This window comes from Falco naumanni, chromosome 16 (genome assembly GCF_017639655.2).
Source record: "Falco naumanni isolate bFalNau1 chromosome 16, bFalNau1.pat, whole genome shotgun sequence".
Lineage (NCBI taxonomy): Eukaryota > Metazoa > Chordata > Aves > Falconiformes > Falconidae > Falco > Falco naumanni.
Window position 1 is genome coordinate 7,656,943 of NC_054069.1, and position 16,690 is coordinate 7,673,632.

At 50.2% G+C, this 16,690-nt stretch overlaps 1 protein-coding gene across 2 annotated transcripts in view; it reads left to right on the forward strand.

Annotated features, from left to right (window-relative positions):
* Positions 1–4,882, forward strand: part of GRIK4 (glutamate ionotropic receptor kainate type subunit 4) — a 134,804-nt gene extending 129,922 nt beyond the window's left edge. The window contains exons 17-19 of one of the 2 annotated variants that reach the window (XM_040616286.1): positions 831–959; positions 3,734–3,852; positions 4,392–4,882. In XM_040616286.1, the coding sequence (XP_040472220.1) occupies positions 831–959; positions 3,734–3,852; positions 4,392–4,757 (614 nt within the window). In that variant the 3' untranslated portion in view covers positions 4,758–4,882. Of the gene's footprint in view, positions 1–830; positions 960–3,733; positions 3,853–4,391 lie in introns of those variants that run through there. The other variant, XR_005831252.1, reaches the window with a different exon arrangement.
* Positions 4,883–16,690: the final 11,808 nt, after the last annotated feature.

Sequence of the window (16,690 nt, forward strand, 5' to 3'; positions counted from 1 at the left end):
CCAGTCTCTGGGCTCGGGAAGCCTTGTTCCTGACCTTTAAGCACCTGCACTTAGCAATACAAAGTTAAGGTGAATTACATAAGAACCGTCACACAAACAGTCACTATGGTTTAGCTAACATGCGTAAGCTTGTAAAGCCACAGTAGCCTGATGGTGAATACAAATCCTTACTTTCAGGACTAAATTTGTTCTGACATTGTCTTGTTAAACAGTGAAACTGTAGCAGATAAGAAGAGCAGAAAGCTGCTGGGTGGGACAATAGTGCAGAGTTACCAGCAGAGCTGTGTCTTTCCCACGGCCCTTCCTGGGGATCTCTGGTGGCAGGTGCCAGGAGCGCAGTGGAGCTGGGTGCTGAGCGCAGGAGCGAGCATCCTCTGCCGTGAGCATCTGGGCTTGCCTGTGGGCTGAACTGGCTGCTGTTGCAGTGCACCAGTTTGAGGGAAGGAGTGTTAGAGCAAGGTTGACGTTGGAGGCAGAACGACAGGAGGGACCTCGGTGGCCTGGAGGAGCAGCGGTGCAATGCTGAACTGCCTGTTCAGACCCTGCCCCTGGAGCCAAAGCCCCCCTCCCCCTTGTAATGGGCCTCTTTAAACGGCCTGCGTGGGTCTCGGTGGACAAGTGAGATTGCCACCCGCACATGACGTTAATCAGTTCACAGTCCCAGCAGGGAGGCTGCAGGTTGCAAGGGCTTACATGGACCCAGGCCCCTTCCGAACCGTTCAGGGATGAGCGTTTGTAGTGGGGCACGCGGGCAGGGCATCGTGGCGGGGAGAAGTGGGGAGGAAGGCCGGCCCAGGCAGTGCCTTACCACGTACCCCTTGGTGTTGCAGGCTCTGTGTTTCGCGACGAGTTTGACCTGGCTATTCTCCAGTTGCAAGAGAACAACCGCCTGGAAATCCTGAAGCGAAAGTGGTGGGAAGGAGGCAAGTGCCCCAAAGAGGAGGACCACCGAGCCAAAGGTAAGGCACACCGCTCCTGGTAGCGTGCTGAAGGGGCCGGGCAGCAGAAGCATCTTTGCCAGCAGCGCAAGGATGAACGTCGATCTGCACGTGAGCGCTGCCAGGTTTTCTGCCTGAGAATTACTTTTTCCTTTTCTTCTGATCTGAGATTCCTTCCTTCACAATTCAAGGAGAAAGCCAAACAGCTCTGCTGTGCCTCATGCTGTGTGTTTTTGCCTGGGGCAGTGATAGCGGGAACAACCAAGTGACAAATATTGGAGGCATATGGAGGGTAAATTAGCTTCTAATGAATGTCTGGGAAAATGGATGGCTAAAGGGATCAAACCAAAATCCTGGGTTCCTTCAAGGGAGATGGATCTCCACCACAGGCCCGCTGGTTAATGGCTCCAAGTGAAAGTGCCTTTCAAACAGCCAGGGGAAGGGACACAAGGACTTTATTAGTACATCTGTAAACTGAGGAGCGAAGTCTTGTGGCTAATGCTATGCAAATTGCCGTAAAAGCTACCACATTAGGCTGAAGTCCCAGCATGAGAGCAGTTGCCAGCTTAACGCAGTTGCTGCATTTTTTAGTTCTGGCAGTCGCCCCTTCCTCAGCAAGTGGTGTCTGGGAGGCCCGCAGGTCCCCCAGCCGCAAGGACGGTCCGCTGACCTTTCTGAGCGCAGAGACAGAGCGCCAAGCTGGGTCTGTGGTACCTCTTTTGTTTTCTTGGCATTGCAGCGGGTGTAGGTGCGTGTCTGTGCGCTCCGGAGCTGGGCTGGATGCGACCCCGCGTGCACGGCGGTGCTCCGTGCTGGCAGTGCCGCCGGGCTCTGAGTCTCGAGGCAGAAGGTGTTGGCCCAGTGTAGGACGTCAGGCCTCAGGGCACGGCAATCAGCTATTTAAGGAGTTACTCTTGGAGGCCAGCAGGCACATGGGAGCCTTTTCATCCACGGACTGTGCAAAAAGCAGCTCGGAAGCGGAATTTAGTCTGCGGGCTGTTTTGAGATGCCTTTGGAATGGGACGGCTGCGAAGCAGACTCTGGGTGCTACCCGGCACGCTCGGTGATCCTGGACAAGTTTTTCTGCTGTTTTCTGTGCTCTGTCATGGCTCACTTCCTCGGTTTGGGAAATGAGGAAGGCTGTAGCCTGCTGGTACATGTGCATGGAGGAAGGAAATACCTCTCGGTGAGCTTGGAATGGGCATCTGAGGTGGCACCCTGGTAGAATGATGGGAGGATGTAGAGAGAGGCACGGGCCCTGAATTCAAATTTGAGAGCTGCTGGGAGGAGAGGATGGCCTTTTCCTTGGGTCTAAACTGTGATTATGGGCTGTGTTTTCTGCCCTGCAGTTGCTTAGTGGAAACATCTCTGCAGCGAGCTGATTTACAGAGTCGCTAAATTGCTCCAGAGGCAATGCCAAAAGAATGACGGAGGAGGAGGGAGAAATGTGACCTCCTAAGTTTTAGAAAAAAACAGGTCAGCAATTTACAAGGATTTTGGTGAGATTTTATATCTAAAAGCCACGCAGAGATTAAGTCAATAAATCATTGATTCTTACACTTTGATTTAATGCTACAGAGGGGAGAGGAAGATTTTTATAGATGTTCTTGTTGAGTAATGGCCTCGTACAGTCACCTCGGTGCAAAGCACCACATGCTTTTTGTAATCAATCCAATGAGGGGCCCAGTCCGCTTGAGACCCGGACCCAGCAAGCACAGGAGCAGAGCTGTGTCTCGGGCAGTGTGTGCTGAGCCTGGCACTGCTGCCCAGCTCCTCTCACGGTCCTGTTCTGCAGGGCAGGATGGAGGCACAGGCTGCAGTTTTGGGGAAAGGGGCCATGGTGGGAAGGGAGGTGACAGCCTTGGCACACGGAAGGCTCAGGGCGGGGTCCCGAGGGGTGGATTTTCCTTCCAGCCGGTGAGCTTTCTGGAGCGCAAGCTGTGTAGAACGGGGCTGGCAGCTGCCGTGTGGGCAACTTGGTCCCTTCCCTAAGCGAAGCTGTCTGCCTGTGAAGCGTTTGGCCCAAGTGGCCAAATGGCTCCTACGATCAGCAGAGGTGGTAGTCATCCTGTTGTAAGCCAGTGGTCCAAAGGAGGTGAGATGAGTCACCCCATGGAAGGGGTTGTTGCCTTCTCGTGGGCCAGAGGGTGCTGGGCAGAGAGCACCCGATCCATAACCGGGCACCACTGGGTGGCAGGGACCCCGTTCAGTCACGGTACAGAGTGAAAAAGTGTTGGGTCCTCCTGGTCTTGTTTGGAACTTCTCCTTGCTACTGCAATGCAAGCAGCTGTAATAATTTTTTCAGTGGCACTTTGCAATGCAATCAAAGGAGCTTTTTTTTGGTGTCAGCTTCCTTTAAAACCCTTTCTTGTCGTCTTCATCTCTGCTTCTTAAACAACATTGCTCATCTTCTTTTGCAAAGTTCAAAGAAACTAGAGCTGGGTGAATAATTTGCAGGGATTAATGTGCCTGATTGATCTCTCATTTTTTCTCCTGTTTTCAGTTTGTCCACAAATTGCTTTGTACTTCCCTCCAGTATACTTGCTGTTTATCTGCAAAATCATCATTTCTGAGAACGTGTCTTCGATCGTGCAGTTATTGCAAGTCATTCAGTTTGCCATCTGAGTCATGCGGTTAGCTATTAATAAGACAGGGCTGGCTGTGTGTTCTTGGTCTCTCGCCGGGTGCATGCAGTGCCAACTGAACAGCAAAGAGTTGGGATTTCTGTACAGCGATGCTTGCAATTTATGTTGTTTCTACCTCTTCACAGCGTTGTCTCTTCTCCTTTATTTCAGGCCTGGGAATGGAGAACATTGGTGGAATCTTTGTGGTTCTTATCTGTGGCTTAATTGTAGCAATTTTTATGGCAATGCTGGAATTTTTGTGGAGCCTTCGGCACTCTGAACAGTCAGAGGTAGGACCTGAAAGCGTCCTGAGGGGATAGTGTGTGTTCATTACTACCTGCAGGGTGCTCGGCAGTGCAGTGCTCTGGAGCAAGTAACGCACCCAGGCTGAGATGAGCCTTCCCAGTAATGAGACCTCACGTGCTTGAGAAGGCTGGGTGCGTTGGGCAGGGTCTAAAGTGCACGAGCTTCTCATGCACTCCTCCTCAGATCGAGGCTGTAGGGATGCTCCAAGGGCTTGTGAAGGGGTCAAGGATGTGTATAACATCCAGGTTCCTTTCCTGGAGACAGGATCACCTCTGAGCATTTCTACCTGCAATAGGTTTGGGTCTTGTGTTGATCTGGGGATCCAGAACGTTGGAGGGCCTCTGACAAGAGGCGGAGTCTGTTGAGCTAAATCAAGTGTAAATGTCCGAGCGTTGATGTCGAAAGCCGGTGGCCAGATTAACGACTGAGTCCGTAACGCTTTGGCATCAGTATCCAGAGCAGACGCAGCTGCTGGGCTCGCAGCTCACTTAGGTGAGCAGTATGTCTCGGGTCTGCCTTCCAGGTGTCGGTGTGCCAAGAAATGGTGACGGAGCTGCGCAACATCATTCTCTGCAAGGACAGTTTCCACCCTCGTCGGAGGCGAGGGGGAATGATACGGACTCGCCCCATTATCCCAGAGGAGCGCCGAGCCCGCAGCACAACCACGCTCAGCAATGGGAAGCTGTGCAGTGGGGGCGAGCCAGATCCCCTGGCACAAAGACTGGCACAAGAAGCTGCCCTGGTTGCCCGAGGGTGCACGCACATCCGAGTGTGCCCCGAGTGCCGCAGGTTTCAGGGGCTCCGGGCACGGCCGTCCGCGGGCTCACCCGCACAGAGCGAAGAGAGCTTGGAGTGGGAGAAGACCACCAACAGCAGCGAGCCCGAGTAGTGCTGGGGCAGGTGGCGTTGGGGTGGGCCAGGAGGGTCCTGTTCCATTTTACAGAACATGGACTTGTACAATGTCAACTTGTTTTTAAATTAAAAGCAGTTACCCAGCTTCTCCAGAGCAAGGCGGACCTTTAGGCTGACGCGCAGGCCTGGCCAGAGGGTTTGGTTTCGGCGTCCGAGAGGAGCCGTGTCTCGCCGGAGCCTGGGCAGCGGGGGCGAGGTCCTCTGGCTGGCCTGTCTCCAGCACTTGTCTCCGTGCCACCGCGCGGCTCCGAGGCAGGAAGGAGGGGTGTGGTGGGCAACTGGTGTAGCAGATATTGCCCACCCAGGGCCAAGAGCGGTTCTTGGAACTTCCCCACTCCAGGCCAGGAGGAAGGATGTTGGCGCTGTCTCCCCATCACGTAGATTTACTTGGGGGATGTTCTCAAAGGGCGGGGGGAGGGTCTTTTTATTTGATGTGGATAAGGGACGGGAAGGGAGGAGTCATTATTTTGTTTTGGTTTATTTTGGGTACGTCAGGACCTAGTCTCCAAGGCACCAGGTTTCAGGTGCTGAAGTCTTTCTTCCATTTCAGAGTGTGGGAGGTGGACTGAGAGAGGAAGGGAGGGATGGGATGGGACACGCTCCCCATGAGAAGCAGCATTTGCTGGAAGTCCATCTGAGGAGTTGTTAAAATACATATATATATATAAAAATATATATATATACATAGATATATATTAAAATGCCAAAAACCAACCAACAAACACAGTGAACTCAAAGAGGCCTTGAAACGCCTGGAATTTCAGGGGTTCTGTGTCTTTTGTTTAGTTCTGGGGTTATCTTTTGCTTTTTTTCCTTTCTGTTTTTGGGATGTGGGTGGGGGAGCCTGCTGAAGAAGGTGAGGTGGGAGCAGGTGAGAGTGGGGAGTGCTGGGGAAGGCTGCCCTTCCCGTCAGCGGAGGGAGGTGGTATTTGCTGCCCACCGTCGCTCCCCAACACGCCCGCAGCCCGTGCTCTGCGCACTCCCAAACAAGTGACTCTGAGCTCTGCCCCAGGCTCGCGAGCTCCCCTTGTCCGTGACCCGTGGAGCACCCTCAGCTTTGAGGGTGACTTACAGCCCGTGTCTAGCAGCAACGATGCCGCACAGCGTTTGAGAAAACTATTAGCCCGGGATCTGATGTAAGGAAAATATTTACTTCCCTAGCAACAGCAGCAGCTCACCCTCTGCTTGGTACAGACATGGGTTTTACATTGACAAATTTAATTTTCTGATTGAAAAACAAATTCTATGCAATTTCTGATTGTAAAAGGAAAGAGATGACAATGGAGAGGGGCAGGGGGGATAAAGCCTTGAGTGAAGGGTACATCCTGTTCTTGAATTGTTTTCTTTTCTTTTTGTCTTGAATGTACTGAAATAAAAGACGTCCTTGTATAATCATGCTTTTTTTTTCCTCTTTCCTTCCCTGTTAACATTCACAAAAATCGTGAGACAGTTTGAGGCCCGTCTGCTGAGGGAGAAACGCAGCAGCTCTCCAGCTGACAGGGAAGAGGTGCTTTGGCTGTTGCAGGTCTCTGCTGCCTGAGTGCGTCCACACCTGCAGCGTTGCCGTTGCCTGTAGCTGAATGGAAACAGGAGAAAAAGTCCCCCAAAAGAAAGCCCACGGCACGTGGTGGCAAGGGGCAAACCCCTAACCAGCAGCAGTGAAATCTGTCCGGGGGGCCCAGGTTTCCATGTGATGTGGACCGCGATGGTTACAGCCTTCCCAGACTGGCTAACCAGAGCCCGGTTGACCCCGGGGCTGAGGGTTAGGTACCGCCGGTGAAATCCATCGTGTTGTCGTGGTCAGGAGCCTGGCTCCAGCAAATATTTGTGAGGAGGATGTGCAGGGAACGGGATGTGATGCCATGGTGATGGGCACGTTAGGGTTGTTCTGTTGTTTCCAACAGCATGTGAAAAGAAGCGCCTGCCACACAACAGCAGTAAGATGTGCATGCACAGAGTGTGCCCGTGCGACGTGGGGGAGGGGATTTAGAGCTTGTTACGCAGGGAGGTGTACATGAAGGTCATTTCTGGCCTTTGTATCTGTAAATCTGTGGGGTGTTGCCCTCTCCCTGACTAAACAGAACAGTGGAGGTGCAAGCATGAGATGAAGTAAGGTTTCGCCAGAGCCTGGGCATCGGTGCCGTGGGATCGGCGGGGCAGATCCTCAGGTGAGGTAAGTCAGTGAAACCTCCATCCCTGCGCTCTGCGAGGAGCCAGGCTTGGGCTTTCAAAGCACTGACAGCAACACCGGAGACATCTGAGTGTGCCTGTGTTGTGTTTAAAGGCTGACATGTTTTTACGAGCAGTAGAATATATTCATCAAAAAGAAGCTGCTTTTTAAAATTTATTTACAGATTAGCAGAAGAAAAGGTTCCATGAATCATTTATCAGACCTGATGTTTTTTCACCCCTTCACCACAGTGAATAAAGAGGGATCTTGACAGAGTCAGACATTATTCCTCTCTTCTCCAAAGACCTTGCAGTCATCTGCTCAGACAGAGGATGTCAGGGAAAAAATGATGAGAAACCACCTGGTTTCTCACTGTCTTTGCTTTTTATCTCTGTGTTAGCTCGCTCCACCCATATGGTACTTTATATCTGGGTCTGTATTTTAAGGAGGTTTTTTTCCATGTCCCTCTTGCCCTCTTCTCTCTCTTTTAATTTTTTTTTTTTTTTTTAAAATGTTCAGAGTGTTTGCACTCAGAGCAGGAATGGACCTCAGAAGAGCAGTGGAGGGATAAAAGCTGCTGTCATTTGGATGCCTTTTCTCCATCTCTGTAGGTCTTATATTTTCTATTTGCTGGTACATGCCTATAGATTTTACACCAGAGAGACCCCACAGCAGACAGCATTATGCATAAGCCTGGGTCCGTGCTCACATTCATGTGTGCCCAGATGGGTTTGCATCTCGCATGTTCTCTCTCTCCTCAGTGTTTGCTTTCATCTTTGAAACTGTTGGGGGGGCTCCTTTGCTCCGCTGCTCCCAATGCTAGTGCAGTTCAAGATCTGGAGTCGTTTGCCATCCAAAAGGCACTTTCCCAGTATTGCTGTCTCCTGATAAAACCTGAGTAATTCTAGTAAGATATCTCTGCAAATTCTACTGGGAGGCAAAGATTAGATCAATTAAAATTTAATACTTTGCTTTATCCCCTCTAACTGTTTTGTTTGATCCTCCTGCTGCCCGTTCTGTTCAGGGAGCCCAGCAGTGAGGCCGAGGGCTTGCATCTCTCCCTGCAGTGACAGCCAACTCTCCAGCTCTGGCTGGGTCAACAGCAGTCTGGCAGGTTCCTAACTAAAAGGCCTGGGATCTCTCCTCATGCACTAAAACCCGTGTTTCTGTTGTTATTCCAGGCAGTTCCATTTTCACCTGATGATAAAAAGCTGTTTTCTCCCCAGGGCTTGCATGGGTGAAACCTGGGGGCATTTACTGAACTGACTGGCATAAGTAAAATAGAAAAGGGTTGTCCCGTGAACCGTGAGAGTCCACAGGACTTCAGGAATAAAGATGGTGAGCTATAAATTACAGAATAGAAACTGAACCCTTTGGACCTTAGTGGTCCTGAAGCAGGAATCTTTTTAACCATTTCAGATTTGCAGAAATCTTGCCTGCTTCTGCCCTGCCAAGTCTGCTTTTCTCCTTGAACCCGAAGTGCCTCACCAGGTAAGTGACCCAAAAGGTGATCCGAAGAGGTCCCCAAAGGAAGACACCAAGGGAATAGCAATTATTTTGCTTTGCTTTTTTTGCAGAGATCCTGAGTTACAGAAAAGGTCTGGAAGGGGTGAGTGTCCCAGCTGTCATGTGTGAGCTGGTGGAGATACCTATAGTGCTGATACCTGCAGCTGCGGGCACAGGGTAATTGGGCTGGACACAGGAATGTGGGCAACTGGTTTTGATGGTTCTTGGGTGATGACTCTGAATGGTAGAGACATCCCATGGGAAAAGAAAGGGACCTGTAAGCAAGGCCTGCTGGTGGAGGCTGGATGATGACTGGTTTCTGATGATCTGATGAAAGAGCAAAGAAACAAGGAAGGGCTGCTCTGGTGTTAGGTTTGGGGGTGAAGCTGTCACAATTTGGCTATGAAAAGTCCTGCATGAGTGATCAAAGGCCCCTCCATCAGCTGTTGTTTCATTCAGCTCTGAGATTACCCACAAGATATGCATTTCTCTCTTCTACACTCATGTATTCAATGAAGGTGATGAAATTTCTTGGGGGGCTTTGACTAGAGGGAAAAAGTAGCACTGCCCGTCAGGGGGAGAGCCTGCCGGTGAGGCACTGCTCCAAAGCAAGGGAAACAGCCCCCATGACCTAGAGGCGTAAGTGGAGACAGAATCTGCTGATTTTGGTCCCTTCTTGCTGAATATCTGAGGGGACAGCACATCTGTGATGAGGAGCTGCAACCTGAACAGAGCTAGAGGAGCAACGGCTCAGCGCGCCGGAACGCCTGCTGAACAGAGGATAAAGCACCCACAGTTCCAGAAACCCCATTACGAGTTTGATGGCCACTAACTGATTGAAAATACAGAGCTGAACTCTTCTGGGTACAAAGTAGCACTGATGAATTCAGTGTAAATAGGCTCCTCTGGAACCTGATAGCACGCTGAGAAAATCAGCCCTGTTATCAGCTGGATCTGACAATGGGCAGGTTTATGCATCCTTCAGGGAGGCTTTTTTTTTTCCTCCACAGGGGAATCTGTTGTGCTCCAGTTGAGTTAATACTCTGATTTGTGGCAGGACTGCAACATTTCATCCCAGAGAGCATTCTAGCCGGCAGATGAGGATTGCCTGCCTCGCCACCAGTGTGCAGCTGTCTGGGGGGGCGTGCAGCGCTCCATCACCGGCACAAAGGGCCACACAACGGCGGCTCCCCGAAAGCACTGGGGGGGCCAAATCAGTAAGAAAATGAAGGAAGCTAGCTTAATTAACAAAGGCTTTCTCCTCTGCTGGGTTTAGGTCTGCAGTTATCAGTGTAGCTGGCAGTTCTCAACGACTGAAATGACAGTAGTTGGCTGTAAAAGAGCTAACTGTCAGATTAGCCGGTACATATCTTCTGCCTGGGTTTTCTATATCATACCTATCTTGAAGCATCTCCATGTATCAAAGAGACTGGCTGGCCGTTTGCCTTTCAGAAGTACCCTTTCCAATGTGATAAATAAGGGTCTATTACAATGGAAAGACCTAACATTTCTTGGGTTTTGACTTTAGGCTCTTTTGGAACAGTATTTTTCGTGCTTTGATCAATTTGTCCAGACTAACCCTTTCTGTTGTTTTTTATCGTGGTACTTGTGTTTTCGGTGTATCGTATATTGAGCTTAGGGTGCAAGGGAGAGAAAATGTCTGTTGGAGTGCAGAGGCAGTGAGAAGGGCTGCTCCTGGCAGACGGACGTTCTACTCGGCCCGTCAGGACTGCTCGCATCCTCAGCTCCTCTAAGTCAGCTGTGAGCTGCGCTGGGCTATGCCTGCCGGCGAGCTGGTCCAAAGTGGCTGCCAGAACTCCCGATTGGTGTGCAGCATGGAAAACGGAGAGGACTTGCTGCCTTGTTTGGGACAAAATGTTAACTGAGGTAAGGGGGGGAACGTCACTGACATTGGTGAGGAGAAGGCAATTTAGACCAGTATGGGTGAAACCTGTTATCTTCTGTCTTTTCTCTTCCTCCATCTCTGCCTTCCAAGCACCTTTCTCTTTCCTATTCATACCCAAAATACTCCTCCTCATGTTGCTCAGTCATAGAAAAAAGGTCTCAGATTGGCTCTTGCCTGAACTCCCAGGAAATGTTCATGAATGTAGTCTCCTGGCTTTTCACGCTTAGCTCTTGCTGAGCTGAGATTTAAAGCAATTTATTTCAAAGCCAAAAGTGAATGCAAATGAGGGGAAAGAACTAGGGGAGGAAAAGAAAAAAGACCTCTTATTCCCAGGTGAGCACTAAGACGTCTGAGCTGCCTGCCTAAACCTGATTGTTCTTCCAGAGTCTACAGTAAATACCCCTGCGTGTTAGTGAGCACAGCTGTAGAGGATGCTCTGATTATTGCTTGCTGAACTAAACTGGGACAAGGAGGTGAACACACAGCCTCTGGTTTTATTCGTGAGCCATTGATCAGCCACAACATCTTTAGCCCTCAGACAGCTGCAATGGAGGTCACGACGCGGTAGGGAGCCAGACATTAGCAGGAGGCTACCAAGTGTCCATGCTCTGAGGTCCTGTGAGCCAGATCGCTCTCTTCTGTGAGCAAGGTTTGTTTGCTGGCCGTTTCAGATGGCCCTGGCATGCTGCTGGCCGTGTGCCTGAGTCAAATGGATTGTTATTTCTTTTTGAAGCTAGACCTTGAATGTAAAAACGGAGTTTTGTAAGGGAGTGTCTTTGTGGGGGATATCTGCTGGTTTAGCAGAGGTAATAGTTACCCTGACCAAGCTGTTTCATTGTAATTCCCCCATGTAGACACTGTATTTCAAGGGAGCGTCATTATTCTGGAATGAAGGCCCCTGCTGGTTTTGTTTGGGTGGTTTTGAACAAAATCACGTCCACAAGGAGCTGTCAGAAAGCAGCAGCAAGGATGGCAAAACCGAATGGCAAAAATGCCACCAAGCCATAGCAGGCGCAGCGGGAGACGCTGTCATACAGGCCGCTGTGCTCTGGCTGCCCCGTGCTTTGCTCGCGGTTATTTCTGTCTGCGGTGGCCGTTGCGTCGCAGAAGTGAGAACAGCAGCAGAGTTATCGCCCTACCAGCTTGCTGATCCGTGTTGGACTTTGGGCAAAGCCTGCATCCCCTTTCCTGCTTGGGCTTCCTTGCCAGTGCGATGGGGATGACGCCCTGCCCAGCACAGGAGGGATGGTGCAGGGATGGAGGCTACAGCCGCTCACTATCGCTGCACCGGCAGCGCCGGCTGGGGCTTTGGGAATGTCACTTCACCACCCTGGGCCTCCGCTCTACGCTGTAAAACAGGGATGACCCGAGTACTTTCCAGCCTCACTGTGTTTATTAAATACCCTGTCAGAGAACAGGAGTGGAGGAAATTCTCTGGATTAATGGGTAGGACTGGAAGGGGTCTGGCAAGGTTTATTCTGTTCATGTTTGCAAAGGACTCTGAGCGCTCCGGATGAAAGTGGGTGGAGATTTGCCAAGTGTTTGCTAACATTAATGGTTAATTATTATGAATGCTGTCAGCCTACATACTCAGCCAGCATCATTCTCCGAGTGAGATCCAGACCTGTAATGGAATCGTTACACACACAAGGCGAGACAGCTTCTCTTTTGTCCTGTTCTCCCAGCCAAAGTCCCATTTCAAAATCAGACAGCAGTGGCACTTCTCATCTCATCCTAACAACTAGTTATGAATCCAGAGCATTTGGCAGAGGAAGACCCAGCTATTTTCATGTCTGCACTCATTTTTCTCTGCTGGTGCCCTCTTTGTCTGGCTGCACGGAATGGAAGTCGTGGTCCAAAATGAGATGTGTCCCAACCAGGGGCACAGATGGGCGCCGTGCTGTGCTGCACAGCAGGGACAGATCCAGAGCTGACTGGAGAAGGGCACTAGGTGCAATACATGCCCAGGTTTGCCCTTCTTGCTGCTCAGGCTGCATCAGTGAGCACCTGACCATGCCACGGCACTTCCCAAAGCATGAGATGCCATGCTGGCGGATCAGAGGAGCACACATGAGTTTGGGGAGTCTCCTGAGCATGGCAGGCTGGCTGAAGAAGAGCAAGCCTCGTATGCTGCATCCTGCACTGTGTGCCCAAGTCTGGGAGAGAACCCGCGTCATGATGGAGAGGGTAAGGTGGCAGCCAGCTCAGTGAGTCTAGCCCCAAGTGTGTGAGATTTGATCTGCCAGACATAATTTGATGGCCAGTACCATTGCAGTGGTACCTGAGAAAACTGCCTTTATCTAATAGTAGTCATCCAGAAAATGAAATCAAATTAATAAAAGGCTGAAGGTCCATTTGGTCCTATGAACATGCCTAGCAATTGCCAAATTATGAAAATCCAATAGATCTTCGGACTGCACCAGCACTGATTTATTTTTTATTTCTGTGTTTGAATGTGCAGTCTGAATTTCTGAAGTTGAAAGCTGCATTGTTCCTGTCTTTTGGCTACTGATAATATTTTAGAGTTATGACCATGGAGTAATGTTTGCTCTAAAAGGTAACTTCAAGGTGCATTAGTCTCAGGTAATTGACAGAGACTGAAGAAGTGATTTGGGAAGCGCTTATGCGGAACCAGAGATCTTAGTGAATTGTTACCTGAAATTAATGGTGTAGTGAGAAGCTGCTTGGAGTTGACCGGCTGGTGGTAGTACTAAATGAAGTCAGGCTTGAAAGTTATTAGCAAAATATCTATGAGGCAGTGCTGCTATGGATTTATACACTAGCATTGTGTCTTAAGGGGCTCAGATCTGCAATGTGCTCTTGAGTCCACAGGACTTCCCTGGCTTGAGTGGGAGCAGGGAGCGCTCAGTGTCTCTCAGGATTGGGCTCTTTAGTGTGCCAGAGCTCAGGTTAGGCCAGCGTGGCTAACAGGATTCACACCTTTAACTCCCTTCTTAATCCCCAGCTGAAATGAAAGGTCTTCTCTCTACAGTTAGTAAATCTCCAATTTTATTTCTCATTATTAAATCATGGAATTGGCCATAAATGTTTAAATTAAGTGAAAGGAAGAGATTTGTGAGAAAATTGAAGGCTCTTTGAGGAACTGAAGAATAATCTCCAAGGGTGAAGAAAGTTGCGGTTGCCAAACCCAGAAGCGAAAGGATCGAAAAGCTATACAAAAGAAGTAGAAAACTGTGTATGTTTTGAATCCTCTCCCCCACCCTCCTCCTAAAACCTCTGGTGACTTAAATATAGGGAAAATTATTCTGAGAAGCAGCAGAGTCTACTAGATGCTCCCTCCTCTGCTGCTGCCATTATCTCCGTGTGTGACCTGGACAAATTCCGTGATCTTGGTGGGTCCATGTCCCCATGTGTGACAGTGACACTGCTTCCCTGGGTGCACTGAGACCTGTGGAACGTTCTTAGTGTGGGCTGGGAATTAATTGGGTTTAGGTGCCTCACTCTGACTAGAATGAGGCCCGTTTGGGTTTGTTTTTTTTTGTTGTTTGTTTTTTTTTAATTAACATAGTAAGTAATTAACTGTTTGATTTTTCACAGACTGTGTTTGATTCTCTGTCTCCGGTAATTTTTCAAGGGTACATGCTGGTGGGTTTTTTTGGTTGTTTGGGTTTTTTGTGGGTTTGGTTTTTTTTTTCCCCCTGAAAGATCTGCTCTAGATCAGGTGGGAGTGAAACTAGGGGAATCTGGCTTATATTCTGGACATTAACAGTGGTTCCCTTCTGGCCTCAGTGTGTATGATCCCATGAACCTGTTTGGACCCTGATAAGTGCCCCTGTTGACAGTGGGTGACATTTATTTGTGGTGCATTAGAAGTGTGAGTATCGAGGGAAGGATTGTGACTGGAATTTTTTTCAGATGTTGTGGATGTTTTGCTCAGGCTGATCAGGTCCGGCTCTAAAAGTATGAAAATAATGAACTTGTATTTGGGTTGCTCTGTCACCTAACGTGGATGTGCCACTGGCGTGAATGCCTCTTAAGTGGCACTTGTTCTGCGTGCATGAACTAGCGCCAGCACTGCTGAGCACCACCCTTGGCATCCTCTGCACGACCAGATAAGGAGGAAGCAGGTAAAGAGGTGACTCCAGTTCCCACAGCCTGTTTAACCCTGGGGGAGGTGGCAGTGGGAAAGAGGGCAGCCTGCCAGGCAGGGGTCACCCGGGATGGCCAATGGTAGCAAAAGCTTCGGCAAGCGGATACTTGTCTGCCAGGGAGGAGCAGATTGAGACCCATCAAACTTATTTCACTGAACAATGAGATAGCCAACAGATGATCAGCACGTTGAATCAGCGCTACCTTGGGCTGAATTCAAACTGGCCCCTAGAGGTGAAAGACTATATCGTGGTCGCAGTTCCCCGGCTCGTCCCGTCTCTGTTGAAATGGTCTTTAATGTAGGCCAGGGGGATACACTGGTCACTTTCTCACACTTGCAGCACTGACCCAGGCGAGGTTAACACAGACATCTGTTCTATCTAGTTGATCTGTAACTATAGAAAGCAGCAGCTGACATGTATTTCAAATCAAAATGTAGCCTGCTGGTGCCAGTTATCCACTAAAGTATGCTCTGTCTGCCTTCTAGCAACTAAATAGCGCAGGTAAGCTGTGCAAAAAACATGAGGATTGTCAGTAAAAGTGTAGTCTCTGAATGCAATGGAGTTCTTTATCTCACTGAAACAGATACGAGAAGTAGGGTGGGGGGAAGAAAAACCACATGGAGACAAAGCTCTCTCTGGAATGTATTAAAAGAACCAAATAAGCTATTCAGAGCATGTGGGTAGATGTTTTTTTATGGAGCGTTAGCAAGGCAACGTTCATCTGTCCTGGCCCACATAGGAACAAAACCAACATTTTGTCAACAGGGTAATAAGAAAGAACACCAGCGTGTTTTTTCTCTGTTAAAGGGAAATCAGGCCCGTGAAAGCTATGCATATATTTCAGCACTGACAGCTTGGGCTGCCAGTGCTTTACTGTAAGGAGTCTGGGAATGACAGGCTGATACACAGAAGCATTACAAGGAGACAGTGCATGTGATTTGGACCATGACACCTGAAAACCCTGAACCCTTTCACAGGGGCACTGGTCAACTTGCCCCGGGATATGTAGCAGTAACGAGAATCCTCCATAATCCTGTATCAGGCAAGGCTGGAAAGCCACTCAGTCTTTCTCCACCGATGGCTTGAAGATACATACCCAATGCTTTATTTAAAAAGCTGCGGTGTGTGAACCAAGTCCCAGCACCAAGGAGAAGCAGAGAATGGGAGACAGAGTAGCTGAATTTTAGGAGCAGTCATAGGCTGGGGCACTTCTGATTAAGCCTAATGCCGCTTTTAACTTTGCGGTTGGGGTTAATGTAGTAACGTGCCGATGGCTCTAACTCTGGCAAGGGTCTGCCTGAGGCTCACATTGCTTCTTGGGATGGGCCTTGTCTGCTGAGAGACCCTTAGTCAAACCGGTTCAGCTCCAGGTAGGTGTCCCAGAAGAGTTGCCTCTTGGCCTAGTGTGAGTTTTATGTCTCCCACTTTAGTGTCCTAGGCACATGCCTATGCCATCAGCCCAAAGTCAGGCAGGAAATATGTGGCAGAGCAAGAGTTAAACCCCCATCTCTCATGCCCTGCTGATGTTGAACACATTTTCTTGTTCTCCACCTGGGCAGCACGTACAACGCTGCCATTGTATTCTGCTGCATCAGCAGAGTGTGCATAAATTGAACGAACAGGGTGAAGTTGTCCCGATGATGTACCAGCCTGGGGAGAGTGTGTGGATGTGCTGGAGCGATTTGCCATGGCTAATGCAGCTCTCCTCCAAACTTCCCCACCTGCGGCAGGTTTCTGACCTTTATCATGTAATCCTGTCAAGGATGGGGACAGGGAACCAGGCAGGCTTGTCGCTAGGCAGGTTCCTGCACCAGGGCCTTTCTCCCTGCATGATGCCTCGGCCTTCCTTCCAAGGTCATGGCCAGCCCACGGGAAAGACAGCGCTGAGTGAGCCAGCAGCAGGGCGACAGGCACGCTGCCAGCAAAGGGGCGCAGCTGCCGGAGGAGCTGATCCCTGACGTCACATGCCAGGATCACGCAACGCTTGCGGGTTTTGCGCTGCTCCGCACACGGCCGGGCCTGCCCCTCCGGGCTGCTGGGGCGGCCGCTGCTCCCTGGCAGGCCCCGGGGCTGGGGCTGCGGCGATCTTGGCGTCACCCGCCTCTCTGACGTCACCGATGAGGTTAGGTGACGTCAGAGGACAGTGCCCCGGCAGCAAGGGCGGCGCGGTGCATGCCGGGCCGCGGGCGTCGTCGTCTCCGTGGCAACCGGGGCGC